The sequence below is a fragment of the Saccostrea cucullata genome, unplaced genomic scaffold (assembly GCF_032062105.1).
Source record: "Saccostrea cucullata isolate Sc308-1 unplaced genomic scaffold, CSIRO_AGI_Scuc_v1 ctg253, whole genome shotgun sequence".
Taxonomy (NCBI): domain Eukaryota; kingdom Metazoa; phylum Mollusca; class Bivalvia; order Ostreida; family Ostreidae; genus Saccostrea; species Saccostrea cuccullata.
In genome coordinates this window covers 330,287-344,779 of record NW_026930548.1, presented here as the reverse complement: position 1 = coordinate 344,779, position 14,493 = coordinate 330,287, and the positions used below count along the sequence as shown (strand labels likewise).

The 14,493-nt window shown below is 34.6% G+C and overlaps 1 protein-coding gene across 1 annotated transcript; it reads left to right on the top strand.

Annotated features, from left to right (window-relative positions):
* The first annotated feature begins 8,788 nt into the window (after window positions 1-8,788).
* LOC134228999 (proprotein convertase subtilisin/kexin type 5-like) lies at window positions 8,789-14,215 on the top strand. The gene is made up of 4 exons (XM_062710708.1): window positions 8,789-8,966; window positions 10,023-10,217; window positions 10,451-11,389; window positions 13,969-14,215. The coding sequence occupies exons 2-4, from the start codon at window positions 10,070-10,072 to the stop codon at window positions 14,178-14,180; spliced, it is 1,299 nt and encodes a 432-aa protein (XP_062566692.1). The 5' UTR covers window positions 8,789-8,966; window positions 10,023-10,069; the 3' UTR covers window positions 14,181-14,215.
* Window positions 14,216-14,493: the final 278 nt, after the last annotated feature.

Genomic DNA, 14,493 nt, shown 5'->3' with positions numbered 1-14,493 from the left:
TCAAAGGGACTTTTACTGTCGGTCTAAACATCAAAGATTTAGATAAACATAAACAAAGAGATACTTCCCAGAATAGTCATTGTTTGTTGACTTTTACTAAGGCTAGCTTTGAGTATTGGACATTCATTCATCAGTTCATTACACGATACACAATTTACTGAATGAGTTAGATTCAGGATTTAGGCATCTGTTGTTCTTTCATCTTTAAAGTGCAACTAGGGTTAGGCTCAATGATCAAAGCTTTAAAAATAAAAGTGACAGTTGATCATCCAAATCCTTTTACTTACTTATCCAGTCCATGCACCGGAGGACGCATAAGGCCGTTCTGTTCAACAAAGAACACCACTTATGGCGTTCACTGGCAACAACTAATTTACTTACTTATCCAGTCCATGCCCATTTATTCTCATGCTTTTTGCTTTGTCAACATAAATTTTTAGGCCTGTATATTCTGCGACATCATGTAATCTCCTGGTCTTTTTCTGCATGTTGCTGTGTTTGCTGGAAATAAGTGCAAGGTCGTCTGCATAATCCAGGTCTTCTAAGGTGGACATAAATTTCCAAGGTATACCTCTCTTCTTATTGTTGGTATTTCTCATTATCCAGTGTACCACAATGATGAACAGGAACCCAGACATAACACAACCTTTTCTCACTCCTGTCTGTAATTTGAACCAGTCTGTTTTTCTTCCATTCTCTATGACGCAACTAGAACTTCCATCGTATAATTTCTTGATGATGTCCACAGGTACACAAGGAATTCCATACTGCCTTAATATGTCCCCCAGTTTCTCTCTTATTATGCTGTCAGATGCCTTTTTTAAGTCTATGAAGCTTATGTACAGCAGGCTCTATAATTGTTCTAAAATATTTCTTAGAATGTAAATCTGTTCTGATTTTCCTCTTCCTCTTCGATATGCAGCTTGCTCTGGTCTTATCTGTCCTCTAGTCCATCTCTTATTCTGTCAATCACTATTCTGCAAAATACTTTAGATGACACTGATAGTAGTGATATTCCTCTATAGTTGTTACATATTGTCTGATTTCCTTTCTTATGTATTTTGACAATGAGCGATCTCTTCCAGTCTGTTGGTATTTCCTGGTCTCTGATGATTCTGTATAATAAATTTGTAAGCTCTTATGTTGAATATGATTCTCTCTCCTTTAGTAGCTCCGTATTGATGTTATCTATGCCGGGACTCTTTCCATTCTTCTTTTTAATTGCCTTTTTAACCTCCTCCTCTCTTATTGGTGTTGTGTCAATTTAATCTATTTTGTTCTCTTGGGTGGTGCATTCTTCGGGTAATTCTGTTGTTTCTTTTGGGACATTAAGGAGCTCTTCAAAATGCTCTTTCCATCTCTCCAATATTTTTCCAACCTCAATGATTAGTTCACCATTCTTGGACCTTTTGCCACTTGTCCTGTTTTTTTTCCCCACACAGCTGTTCAGTCAGTTGATAAACTTCACTCAGACGGTTTGTATTTGCTGCATTCTCTGCTTGGTTAGCTATATCTTCCCGTTTTTTCCCTTTTATCAGCTCTTGCTCTTCTTTTCAATTCTTTGTCTTTGGTCTTGTTTTCTTCTCTCTTAATTTCTTCTTTCATCTATGGCTTTGTATGTATTTGCAGTAAGCCAGTCTTTGTGTTTCCTTTTCTTCTGGCCCAAGATCTTTTCTGCTGTTTCATTGTATTCTTCTTTCACAAGGGTCCATTTTTCAATGATTGTGTTTTCGTCATCAGCCAGTTGCTGAAACCTATTCCTTAGTTCAAGTTGGAATCCTTTGCTTATTCTTGGATCTTTCAGCTTGTTGACATCATACATCTTCCTGTTGCTTTCCTTTGGCTTTAAGTTTCTACAGAGCTTCATCTTTACCTTATCCAGTACTAGATGGTGATCTGAGTTGGCATCTGCACCACGCATAACCTTTACATCACCTACTTCCTGTATCTGCCATTAACCATTACATTGTCAATTTGGTTCCTATCTCATCCATTAGGTGACTCCAATGTAAGCTTGTATATGTCAAGGTGCTTAAAGTGGGTTCCGCAGATGATTGATTTATTGTGTGTTGTTTAACATCCCTCTCGAGAAATTTTCACTCATATGGAGACGACACCACTTGCCGGTGGATAGCTACAAATTTTATCCTTTTCTCGGCACTCAAGGTCATTGAGCAGTGAGGGATCTTTTTCGTGCCAGCACCTACTGCGACACGTGACCTCGGTTTATACGATCTCATCCGAAGGACCGGTCTCCAGTCGGATTCGAGCGGGCGCCGTTCCGCAGATGATTAAGTTATTAAGAGTGCAATTTCGCATAACCTCATGCCGTTTTCATTCATAGTCCCAATGCCCTCTTGTCCCATGACTCTTTCCCAACCTTCTTGTAGCTGTTCATAGAAGGTGTCCTTAACCAATTCGTCTGCTTCGTTTGTTGGGCTGTATAATTGTAATACATGTATTGTTAGTTTAGCAAAGCGGGAGAAAAAGCGCGCATGGATGATTCTGTCATTAACAGGATTCCATTCCATCAAGCTTTGTCGGCTTCCATCAAGCTAAATATAAGTCGTATTCCTCTCTGATGTTCCTCAGCTCCGGAGTACAAGATGGTCTCTCCATAGGTTGTTCACCAAAGCCTGTCTATCTTACTTCGCTCATTCCCATTATATATGTCCAACTTATATCTGTTGGTCATATATAATGGGAATGAGCGAAGTAAGATGGACAGGCTTTGGTTAACTAAAGACAACCTATGGAGAGACCATCTTGTACTCCGGAGCTGAGGAACATCAGAGAGGAATACGACTTATATTTAGCAGGAAAAGCCGACTTAACTCATATCTGTTAAACTTTCTTACGATGTTAGCTGTTTTTCCAATTTGGAATATTGTTCGTACGTTCCAACATCCGATCTTGGTGATGTTTTTAGTTGTTGTTAAGGATGGCATCTGCGTTCCTTTCAGACCGTTAGGGCCCTCTCAGCTTTTCCTAATTGACGTCATTCTCTGGAATTCCAAATGAAGGTAATCCTCTTCTGGAATCTCGCATGTCGAGCTTGCCCTTCCTTCTGTGGTATTTATTGTTGTAACGGTTTCCGTAATCAATTGTTTTTTATGGAAGGAGGTGATTTTCGAAAGCAGGGAACAATAAAGTCTATAAAATTTGTATAACAGATGGGAGTCTAAGCCACTGAGTCGCCCGTATGGCCTAGTGGCAAGAGCAACTTCACTAAAGGTGCAGATCGTAACCCTCGGATAGTGAAGATGTGGTTAGAGCGTTGCTCTGGAGTCGCAAAATAAGAAGTTGATAAAGAAACAAAACCATTAATCAGATAAATTGTGAAGTCTATTAATTGTTTATATGAGACTCTTTATCTAGTCTAATAGCACATAACATCAGTGACCTGGTAGTCAACATATATAAATAAAAATAGAATAACTTTTCTGTAAAATGTTTATATATCCGAGTAGTAGATTTTATAACCAATGTTCCACGGTTAAGAGGTGCTCGTAGAAACCATTAGATTTTTCTTTGTTTATACAAAGTAAATTTTATTTTATGTCTTTTAGAAATTCCATTGATTGGCTATTCACTCATCCTTCGTCTATTGTTTAAAAACCGGAATTGGTCAATCTGGGAGTAGCGAGAAATGGGACCACATGCACTCTTATTCCAGTTTAAACCAATGAATTAAGAGAATTCCGAAAATTTCAATAAAATTAAAATCCTCCGGAAAATTTCTGTGATGGCTCAGGAGAAGTCGAATGACCAGTGTTGTTTGAGCTTTTAATAACAATGTACATACTGTTACACACAGGTACTGTTACAAGACTCGGACATACTGACCAGGAAAAAGGAAACAAATATCCTGAGTACACAGAAAGCTGATGGAACTCTGCTAATATTTTAATTCACACAGGACTGATCGAGTATTAAACAGACTTTAGCCTACATAACAAGATTGATATAGAGGGTTTTTTCCCAAAGTGGAATAATCATTTGTCCCCACACCTTTTGTTGAGGTATAGTCAAATTGTCCCATTGTTATGTAGAAATAAATTTTGTTTTGGGGGTGAAATTGATTTCAAAATCTTTAATAAACATTCCTTTAAATTGGTCGCACCTTTTAAAAGAGAAAGATGCATGTTGCCCATGTACATGTATATTACCCGTGACAAAACCCTTCTAAAACATAATGTTTTCGAGCATGCTATGATCTTTTTTTACCCCTGGACCTTAAAATACCGGTAAATGGGCGGGGGAATGACAGTCTATATTAGGGCATTTATAATTGACACAATTTGCCATAAATATTTATTGACATCCCTCCACTGAGACACTGAAAGCACAATTCTTTAATGCGTATACCGTGTACATTTTGGACGTGCAGGAAAAAAATTCTCAGTTTTCCATTATTTAAATTGTGAATGTTAAGTTGGCATATTATGCACGTTTTTAAATTATTTTGCAGATTACATCAGATAATTAATTTCCCATACAAAGAAAAAGAATTTGAAATATCAATAAAATTTAATTAAGCTTTGTTCCCGTTTTCTAGGATAAAAGATACAAACCTGTTAAATATACACGGTTCTGTTTAATTACTTAAAGATTTGCATTTGATTGGAATTTGTTCGTTTTAATGAAAATGTTTTAAAGAAAATGATTTTTTACTCGCACCTATACAAACATTAGTTCAACTACTTTTTTGATACCTTCAGATGTTTCTTGAATTATTAATCGGGCAAGATTGAAAAAAGTTAAAATTTCAGGATCGGAATTTTTTGATATGCATATATATACATATATACTATAGGCATTGTATATATATATTAATTCATTGCAACAAATTTTTTTTTCATCCTTTTTAGGCAAAAAGAAAGACGTTCAATCTTTTGAAATAGAAGGCTTGATGAAATTTCTTTTTAATGTAAAGGATAAGAATAATAAAACGATTCTTCATTATAAATTTATCAACCATTCATTTAATTTGTTTTTCCTAAATCTTTATTTCATTGGAAAAAATTTTTATTGATTTTCTCCATTTATATTAATTTATCATTGTCATTACAAATTTTTTTTATGTAGCAATCAATTGATTAAATTCTAGGCAAAAATTGAAAGACGTATCAATCTTTTGAAATAGAAGGCTTGATGAAATTTCTTTTTAATATCAAGAATGTAAAGGAAAAAAAAATTAAAATAGTCTTTGAAAAGGCAAATTTAAAACTTTATAAGTGTTATACCTGACCTTCAAAAAGAGAGTATTGAAGGTATAAAGGTCAGCGCATATATCAACTGAGCTAGGCAGACTATAAGAAAAAGGGCATAAATTTAAAGCAGATTATGAAAATCTGGTTTCCTTATTTTTTGTAGGTTTTTTGTGAATTTCGACTCCAGGGCAGGGGTGCCCCTAAAAAAATCTTACCTTATATTATATTCCTTACATCCTAACCCATCAAAATATCACAATTTTATTTAGGGGCAGGCCTGCCCTGATGGACTTCAAGGCCAAAATTCATGCAAAAATCAACGCTTTAAAGGACAAAATGGTGTTTCATCAACTTTGTTTATTGTAAAGTTGTATGGTATAAAATACAAATTTAAAAAATTTAGACATATATACGGTAGAAAACAACAAATAAAGATTGATTTTTAACTGTCATTTTTCCGAAATTGTTCTCTCCTATAGGTAATTCTTTTGTTATATAAATCATAACTATTATGTTCCTCTTCAACAAAATTTCCATTAGATGTGTTTTGTGAAACACTGGCCCCGTACTGCAACATAGCGAAGATTAAACTGTTCTTAAATGCAAATCAAATATCTTTGAAACCCAGAGTAGGGTCTTCTCACAAGAAATACAGTTGTGAAATATGAAAGCCCTAGCACCATCTGTTCAAATGTTATGACCAAGGATAAGTTTATGAAAGGTAGGTCAAGTTCCAAGGTCAAAGTTGTTGGTTTCTTAAGAAAGGTCTTGTCAAAAGGATTACATTTGTGAAGTATGAAAGCCCTAGCCCTACCCGTTCAAAAGTTATGGCCAAGGTTAAAATTTTCAAAAGTAAGTCAAACTCCTAAGTCAAGGTCAAGGAGTAAAAGTATTTGGTATCCAATGAAAGGTCTTGTCACAAGGATTAAATATGTTAAATATGAAAGCCGTAGTCCTAACCCTTCAAAATTTATGGTCAAGGTCAAAGTTCTTGGTATCCAATAAAAGGTTTTCTCATAAGGATTACATATTTGAAGTATGAATGCCCTAGTCCTTCCTGTTCAAAAGTTATGGCCAAAGTTGATGTTTTTTTAATTAATACAGAAATTTCAAAGATCAAGGACAAAAGGTTGTTTGTATCCAATGAAAGGTCTTGCCAAAAAAAATACATATCTGAAGTATGAAAGTCCTAGTTTCCACCATTTGTGATTAAAATTATGATCAAAGTAAAAGTTTGGAATTTTTGTGTTAAAGTGGGTCAAACTCCATAGTCAAGGTCAAAAAATCAAATTTGGTGGTACCCAAAGAAAGATCTTGTCACAAGGAATACACAATTGAAATATGACAGTCATAGCTCCACTAAATCAAAAGTTATGGACAAGGTTGAAGCTCTTGCGGACAAACAGACAATCAGAAAGACAGACAGACAGACGGACACGACAAAAACAATATACACCCGAACCTTCCACTGCGGGACATAAAAATCTCTCATTTTAAAAGGGAAACACTGTATGTACGTATATCGTGTTCCCAGTCTCACGACGACGAATCTGGACTAACCACGTGTAAGAATCGTAATACTGGTTTCTCTCTGGCATATTTTCTATCTATCAGAGAAAATATGCATGGTGACTACTTTAAAGTAGTCCCACTGCCCTGACCGTCCTTCGAACCAGCGTCAAGGCGAATGGAATAAGGATGCTGTCGTTAGACAGATTTTTTAAAATTAGTCTTTTCTGATTTAATATGGCTACAAACCTATCACAACTTTTTTTGCAAAATCTTGTTACTACTGGCGCAAAAAGGTTTGACATGATAATTTAAGTAGTATGTCCGAGAACTAGTTGCAAACAATACCTTTTTAGGCTACAATGTAACTAATTTTAACACTATTAAAGGTCCGAAAATAAACAAGATGTTGTAATTCAACAAACAATCACAGATTGATGTTCTTTCTTGCCAATAAAATCTAATGGACGTACTTGTTTGAACAATTCATCTTGCATTGACCATTCTATCCTAAAAAGTCATTCCATCGTCAATACTTTATGGATAGGGTTGTTTGATATAAGTAGATCTTCAAAAGTACCTGGCTGGTAGTCTATGAATATTGCTAGAAAGTAGAAGATGGGATTTGATTTAAAAAGTGATTGTATTTTAATTGCAGAAAATCAACACCATCACCAGATCCTAATATGTGGGATATGTTTGAACAAATAATTATTATTTGAATGCATTGTGTAGATATTCAATCATCAATTTGATCCCAGTACCAACGGGAGGAAAATATAATTTTCTTTTCAGAAATGGAAGTTGGTTCCATATTTTTATTATCGTTTTTCTGTCCTTTCATATTTTTGGTACGTTGTGACAATTGCACCCATAATTTGTTCCAAGGATACAAAGTGGAGGGTTACACGGTTGAGACATTACGTGATATTGGTGTAAATTCTTGTATCAAGGAATGTATGTTACGTCCGCACCATTGTCAGTCTGTGAATTATGATAAAGATAACTTTATATGTGAATTGAATAGTGAAGCAAATTTTGATATTTATAATGTTGGAACTCCAATGTCCAGTTTCACGTATATTCCCATGACCAATGCTCCTAAGGTTGGTTACGCTATTTCACAATGTCAAAATCTTTTACAATAATGATTATATTTTTGTTCAGAAACAACGAAACGATATTTCTAAATAATTGCCTTAAATCAAAATCTGCATTCACAGGTTGATTTGGGTAAATGCAGTTCTTTCTCATGTCCAGAATTTTACAAGTGCATAGAGGATACAATTCAACCTTCTTGTATTGCTACAGGTAAGTCTTTTATTTCTTAAGGTATCCGATCCATAATAGCCTCACATTCAATGAATCTGAATGCATAACAGATATATATTGACTTAATACTCGGTATATGGAGATGTAATGTTTTAGTCTTAATATGTAGGAGCGGAATGTGTCCTCATTTTTTTTACGTTGACCTGTTCTTGAAGAGTTACCTCCTTTGCTTTAAATCAATAAAATTCATTTTTTTTTTTAAAAATCTATCTGGTGAAAAAAATATTTTTTAAATCGTTTTTCTATTTCTGATAATTATATGCATCTTTCCACCACAGCTTTTTTAAAATACATTCATAGTATTTAATTATTATTTTAAAAAATTTGCTTGTTCCCGTAGACCTCAATGCATTCTTAATTTATTGATTACAGCTTGAGTAATTATATTTTTTAAAATTTCTCGTGGTAAACCCTTTTCTACTCTAAACTCCTTTGAATTAACTTCAGTGTATTTAATACAGGATGGATACATATAATTAGAAAATAAAGTCCTTTTATGGATCGGAAGATGTGCACATTTAGATTTCTGATGTCTTTTTCCTGAGATTATTCCTCATGTTATCATAAACTATAAGTAATAAATGTTAATAATTTTGAGTTTGCTTGATTTCCAACAAAATTAAATTAATTCATGACAGTTGCTTAATGGATAAATTGATTTAGTACTCTATATTTGTGGAACTATAAAATGACTTAGTTCTTTACTTTTGTGGAACTACTTTAATGAAGCATGCACTGCTGGATTCTACGGCAAGGACAGAAATTGTCTCCCCTGCCCACCTGGCCAATATAATGCCGGGTTGGGAAAACAGTGGTGTGATATTTGCATCGCGGGAACATACCAGGATCAATGGCAGTCAACCGCCTACATACCATGCAGCCCTGGTTATTACCAAGATCATATAGGCCAAAGTTAGAAAAGTTTATTATTATCATCATTTATAATTATCAATATCAATTTTGAATACATTGCATTATTCCCCACGTCTCATTATAATGTGTCTCGTTACCATTTTAAGATGAATAAGGAAAAAATAATTATCAAATAGGACAGATGTAATAAATATGGAGATAACAAACCATAATCAAGTTCAAAATCTCATGTAACAATACAAATCAGGAGCAGAGCAAACAAGACCCTCTTAAAATATCGAAGAAGGGATTAGATACCATTAAGGAGTAAGAACCCCCTGTTGTCCGATCACACGCCATGTGCTCACTGTCATGATCGGGTACACGAAAAAATGCGTAGTTGGTTAAGTTTATAAATAATGGCCTAACATTTAGTATGAAAAACGTCAGTCAGCATTAGACTTACTGACAGATTGCATTTTCAAATAAAATCATTGTACCGACTATAGAACTCGCGAAAGGATGTCTTGAAATGAGTGCTTGTTTTATCAACTTGATTGTCAATAGTTTGCCTCGTTTTAGAAATCGTTCGTATACGTAGCACATGCTCTTGTGTATCGAATCAACTGAGATACATACATTATTGACAAACAAATTGATAGAACAAGAATATCAGCAGACGCGTTTAAAGTCATCATTTCGTAAGTTCTATGGTCGATACAAAGACCTTGTCAGCAATACAATTTATCATTGAGTCAAATGCTGACTGTCGTTTTTAATACAATTTGTTAGACCATTATATACACACCGAATTTCCCGATCATGACAAGGAGTACACGTTGGGTGTGACAGGTCGGCAGGGGATGCCAACTCCTCCATTGCACCTGATCCCACTTCTGATGTTTTGGAGGTCCGTGTTTGCTCTGCTCCAATTTTGTATTGCTAAATGGATTTTTCAGCTTAAACACTGTTCGTTTACATATATTTCATGCATGCAGATGATAAGCGTATATTGCTGTACATCAGTAATGGAAGTTGACGATAGTAAAGTTAATGTGTAAGGCAAATGAAAAACATGACTTAATTTTTACATATCGCCTATTTTTAATTTTCAAGCCTCTTGCAAACCTTGTTCAAAAGGCCATTTCGCAAACAATCAAGGTATGCAGTTTTGCAAGACATGTTCGGGTGGAACCTATCAAAATAAAATTGGACAAAGTACGTGTATACAATGTGGAGCAGGAACGTATTCGAAAGCTGCGGCTTTATCTTGTATCAGCTGCAATGTAGGAGAACATCAACCTGATGCAGGTAAATTGCATGTATATTTTTTTTATTTTCAGTTACTGTTATAATAATGCCTTTTGAAAACATAAGCATGTCTCTGTGTAAGATTTTTTGTGTAAATCTAGCAATAGTTAAATTTTTATATCAAATATCAATATCTGGATTCTAAAAAGGGATAGAAAAATAAACGTCCAATTCAAGTTGGATTTATCGAAAGAAATGCACAAAAGAAAGTGACATTTTTTTTTAATATTTAGGTAAATCAAAATGCCTGATATGTATTCCTGGAACTTATCAAGATAAAACAGGACAAGCAAATTGTATACAGTGTCCAAAAGGGATGTACCAACCTGATGAAGGAAAGACTGGTTGTTTTTCCTGTACTCCTGGAAAACATCAGGATGAAACTGGACAAACCACGTGCAAGACCTGTAATCCGGGTACTTACCAGCCACAGTCTGAGCAGGCCCAGTGTTTGGCCTGTCCAAAAGGGACGTACCAGCCAGACCAAGAACAAACCAGCTGTTCGGAGTGCACGCCAGGGTCCCATCAAGATCAAACTGGCCAAACTGAGTGTAAAAAGTGTACTGCAGGTAATTATCAGCCACAAGCTAAACAGGCCCAGTGCCTAGAATGTCCAAAAGGGATGTACCAGTCAGACCAAGAACAGACCAGCTGTTTATCTTGTACAGCAGGATACTATCAGGATAAGACTGGCGAAGCTGAGTGTAAAATATGTAAGGCAGGTACATATCAACCACAAGCTGAGCAGGACCAATGTCTGGCATGCCCGAAAGGGAAGTACCAGCCAAACGAAGGAGAGACCAGTAGCTGTCTGTCCTGTTTAAAAGGAACTTATCAGGATGAAACTGGACAGAGCTCGTGTAAATTGTGTAGCCCAGGAACATTTCAAAACGTGTCAAACCAAGCGCAGTGTATAGCGTGTTCACCAGGGACGAAGCAACAGAACGAAGGACGTTTTCAATGTGTACCTTGTTCTCCTGGGCACTATGCTGATAGGACTGGAATGTCTACCTGTACACAGTGTAATCCAGGGACTTACCAGGATTCCTGGAGGCAGACTCAGTGTCTGGCATGTCCAGCTAATCAGTACCAGGACCAGTCAGGGAAAACACAGTGTAAAGACTGTACAGGGACGAACAAGTGCATCAACCCCGCCAAAACAGTTTGTGGAGGTATCTCTTTCATGCTTAGATTATACATTACAAGTGAATGGATGATTTTCTTACTTATAAGCCATTTGCTAATGCTAGTTTAATCTAGAAAAATGAGATTCTGAAAGAATTCGAGTTTTTTTTCTTGTTTCCTTTGTCTTCCATTTTTCAAATGCACAAGCTATATTGAAAATGTGAATTATCTTGAAAATATCGACATTCTATTATTTTCTCAGTAACTGATCATTAGAATACGTAACATTTTTGAAAAGCCCATTGTTACTGGACTATTAATTAAAAATTTTAATTTAAAATTCATATGAAAGAGAACATTCATATATAGATAAAAATCCATTCAGTCGGTTTTTCGGGTTTTTTTTTTTTTTTTTTTTTGTTTTTTTCAAAACACATTTTTTAAAAAAGTACATTCTGCACTGTAGTGATGTCCGATAAAGAGAAGTTAAATTCTTTTTACAATAATCAATATTAATTTTCTTGTTAATAAAAGGAAATTCACTTACGAGGGGTTATCAAAAAGTCCGTGGACTAGTGCCATATAGAATCAAAACCGCTCTAGGTACATAAATGAATTTTAAAATATTAAGTTAGCATCATCTTTTCTATCTAAAGAATAAGCCATAAATCATAAATTTTATTTTTTTAAAAATTAGTAATGTTTTTGTTAGCAATGGATTGTCCAGGCGGCGCAACCTCGAATACATTGTTTTTGCGACCTATATGTAACTGAGAAAAACTCTTTTAATATCAATATTTGACATCCAAAAATCCCGTTAATTCATGCATGTGTTGGGACACAATTGTTCCATAAAATTTGAAATTTTTACTTCATTCTGGAAGTTCTATAAAATTTTATTGTAAATTTTACATGGCGCGTCCAAACAAATAAGGCCTTGGAAATGACGCCAAAAGGGGGAGGGTTTTCCTTTTCCAACATTCTATAAAATTTGGCACTTGAAAAACTGGTATAAACCTAAGAAATATTTAAACTGGCTACGGAGAAATAATATGCATCCGGAGTACTTGTCTTTTAATGTCAAAATAGATTCAGAGAGAAAAGGGATGCACAGTTAATGTCGATTTGTAGTCAAGGTGTGAAAAATCAATCACGCCAAAAAATGACATTGAGCATGTGTTGTAGATATTGAACTCCCAAAAGCGAAATATACTGGCACAATCAAGCTAGGATCTCTCTCAATGTATAAATTCATTTGGAATATTATATTCTTTGAAAGCCACTGTTCATGTCTTTGTAAAGTCATATAAACAAGGCGGATTTAATTCCTTACTCAGCTCCAGGGAATCTCATCAAAATAAGTGTATGAAGTAAAAGAAGCGGACATTGAAAAAGAATGACGTTGTCGGACGTCATAAAACTAAACAGCGACAGCGCCGGGTGATCATATAATGTCGTTTTTATTTTATAATAATTTTGCAAAAAACAAAGGTATCGAGCTAAAATTTTCAACATTTCTTTACTTTTTGTTGTTTAATGTTCCATATAAATTTTGAAAGCACAGACTACTTAGTACTAATTTTATAGCCTCAGTCCACGAACTTTTTGATAACCCCTCGTATCAGTCAAAAAGAAGTGTTCATGTCTGCAAATGGTTCGAGCATAGTTAACCTAGTCACTCAATTAAAAAAAAAATTCATCAATGCATAACTTTGTTGAAATTTTTTTTTCAAAAACAAAATGTAGATTTTGCACTGCAGTAAAGTGCAATAAAGTGTATTTAATATTTTTTAATATACGCAATATTATTTCTTTTACAAACAAAAAATCTACTTATCAGTCAAAGAGAAGTGTTCATTTCTTCTTGATGTTTTACGCATACCCAAACTAGTCGCTAGAAAAAAACTACCGGTAGAGGTACTGTGAGTACTGATCTCACTAATTGATACCCCTGCCTCTCACATAATTATATTGACAAAGTCTTTGTCTTCCTCTGGGAAACCCGAAATAAGTGTAAGATCAAAAAGTAAACTAATAGGTGTACAATGACATTATGTAATAAAGAATCTTTGAAAGTATCATTAAATTTTATTCAGTGGTTTAGGGGGAGTTGCGGATAGGAGATGTACCGGTCAGGTCTTGTAGAGTAGGCTTTCCCCCCTAAAATATTGGAGTAATTGAGATCAATATGAAAGAGAACAACCACATATAAGAGAATGTTACTGAGAAAAAATATTCCATCAAGTCTTTTTAAAACTTTTATTCAAAATACAAAATTAATAAAAAAAAATTTTTTAAATGTGGATTTATTAACTATATTTTTGGGCAAAATCGTTTGTCAAACCAAAATTTTTGCATTTGATCTTGAAAAGTCTACTGGCAAACATTTTGGGTCTTGGTCCGACAAAACGCATGTTGCCCCCAAAGTCATCCAATAAATCTGTATTATTTATTTTGTTCTATTTCGTGTGTTGCATTATAGTTCAAGTTAATTAAAAATGTGATACATTTTTACTGCACTTAAACAATTTAAGTGAATTTAAAGTTGTTAGGAAGCTCTTTTTTATTACTGACCCTTTGTATTGGTTTCTTTTTTCATAGATATTTCTTCTTTTCATTTTTTTAGATATCATTCAACACGAAAAGACTTACTGCACTTCGGAAGTATTTGTTGGATATAAAACATTCGAAGGGTGCAAGCAAGAATGTTTGTCACAGGCTAACTGTAAAGGGATATGCTACTCCCGAAAAGGCGAAACTTGGTGTTACACCTGCCCAACGAATACATTGAAGGGTTATAAAGATGGGGACTATTGGGACATGACGAGTTGTAGATAGTTATCACGGCAATATGTACAGTTATTACAACATTGATGACCGTCTAGGGAATTACTAACTTACATGTTGCAAAAGTATTTTAAACTGATATTTTATTGAAATGAATGAAACTATGATTAACCGGTGTGATTGATTGTTAGCTATCGTACTACTTTAACTACAGGCATCATCCCTGAACATTTCAGAAAAGTAGGAAATCTGCGATCATGTTTTGATATAAGTTATTAAAATTTCAATAAAGTTCAGATTGAGAACATAATTAAGAAATACCAACATACAAAAGTGTTTCAGTGTGTTTATGTTCAGTGTTTTG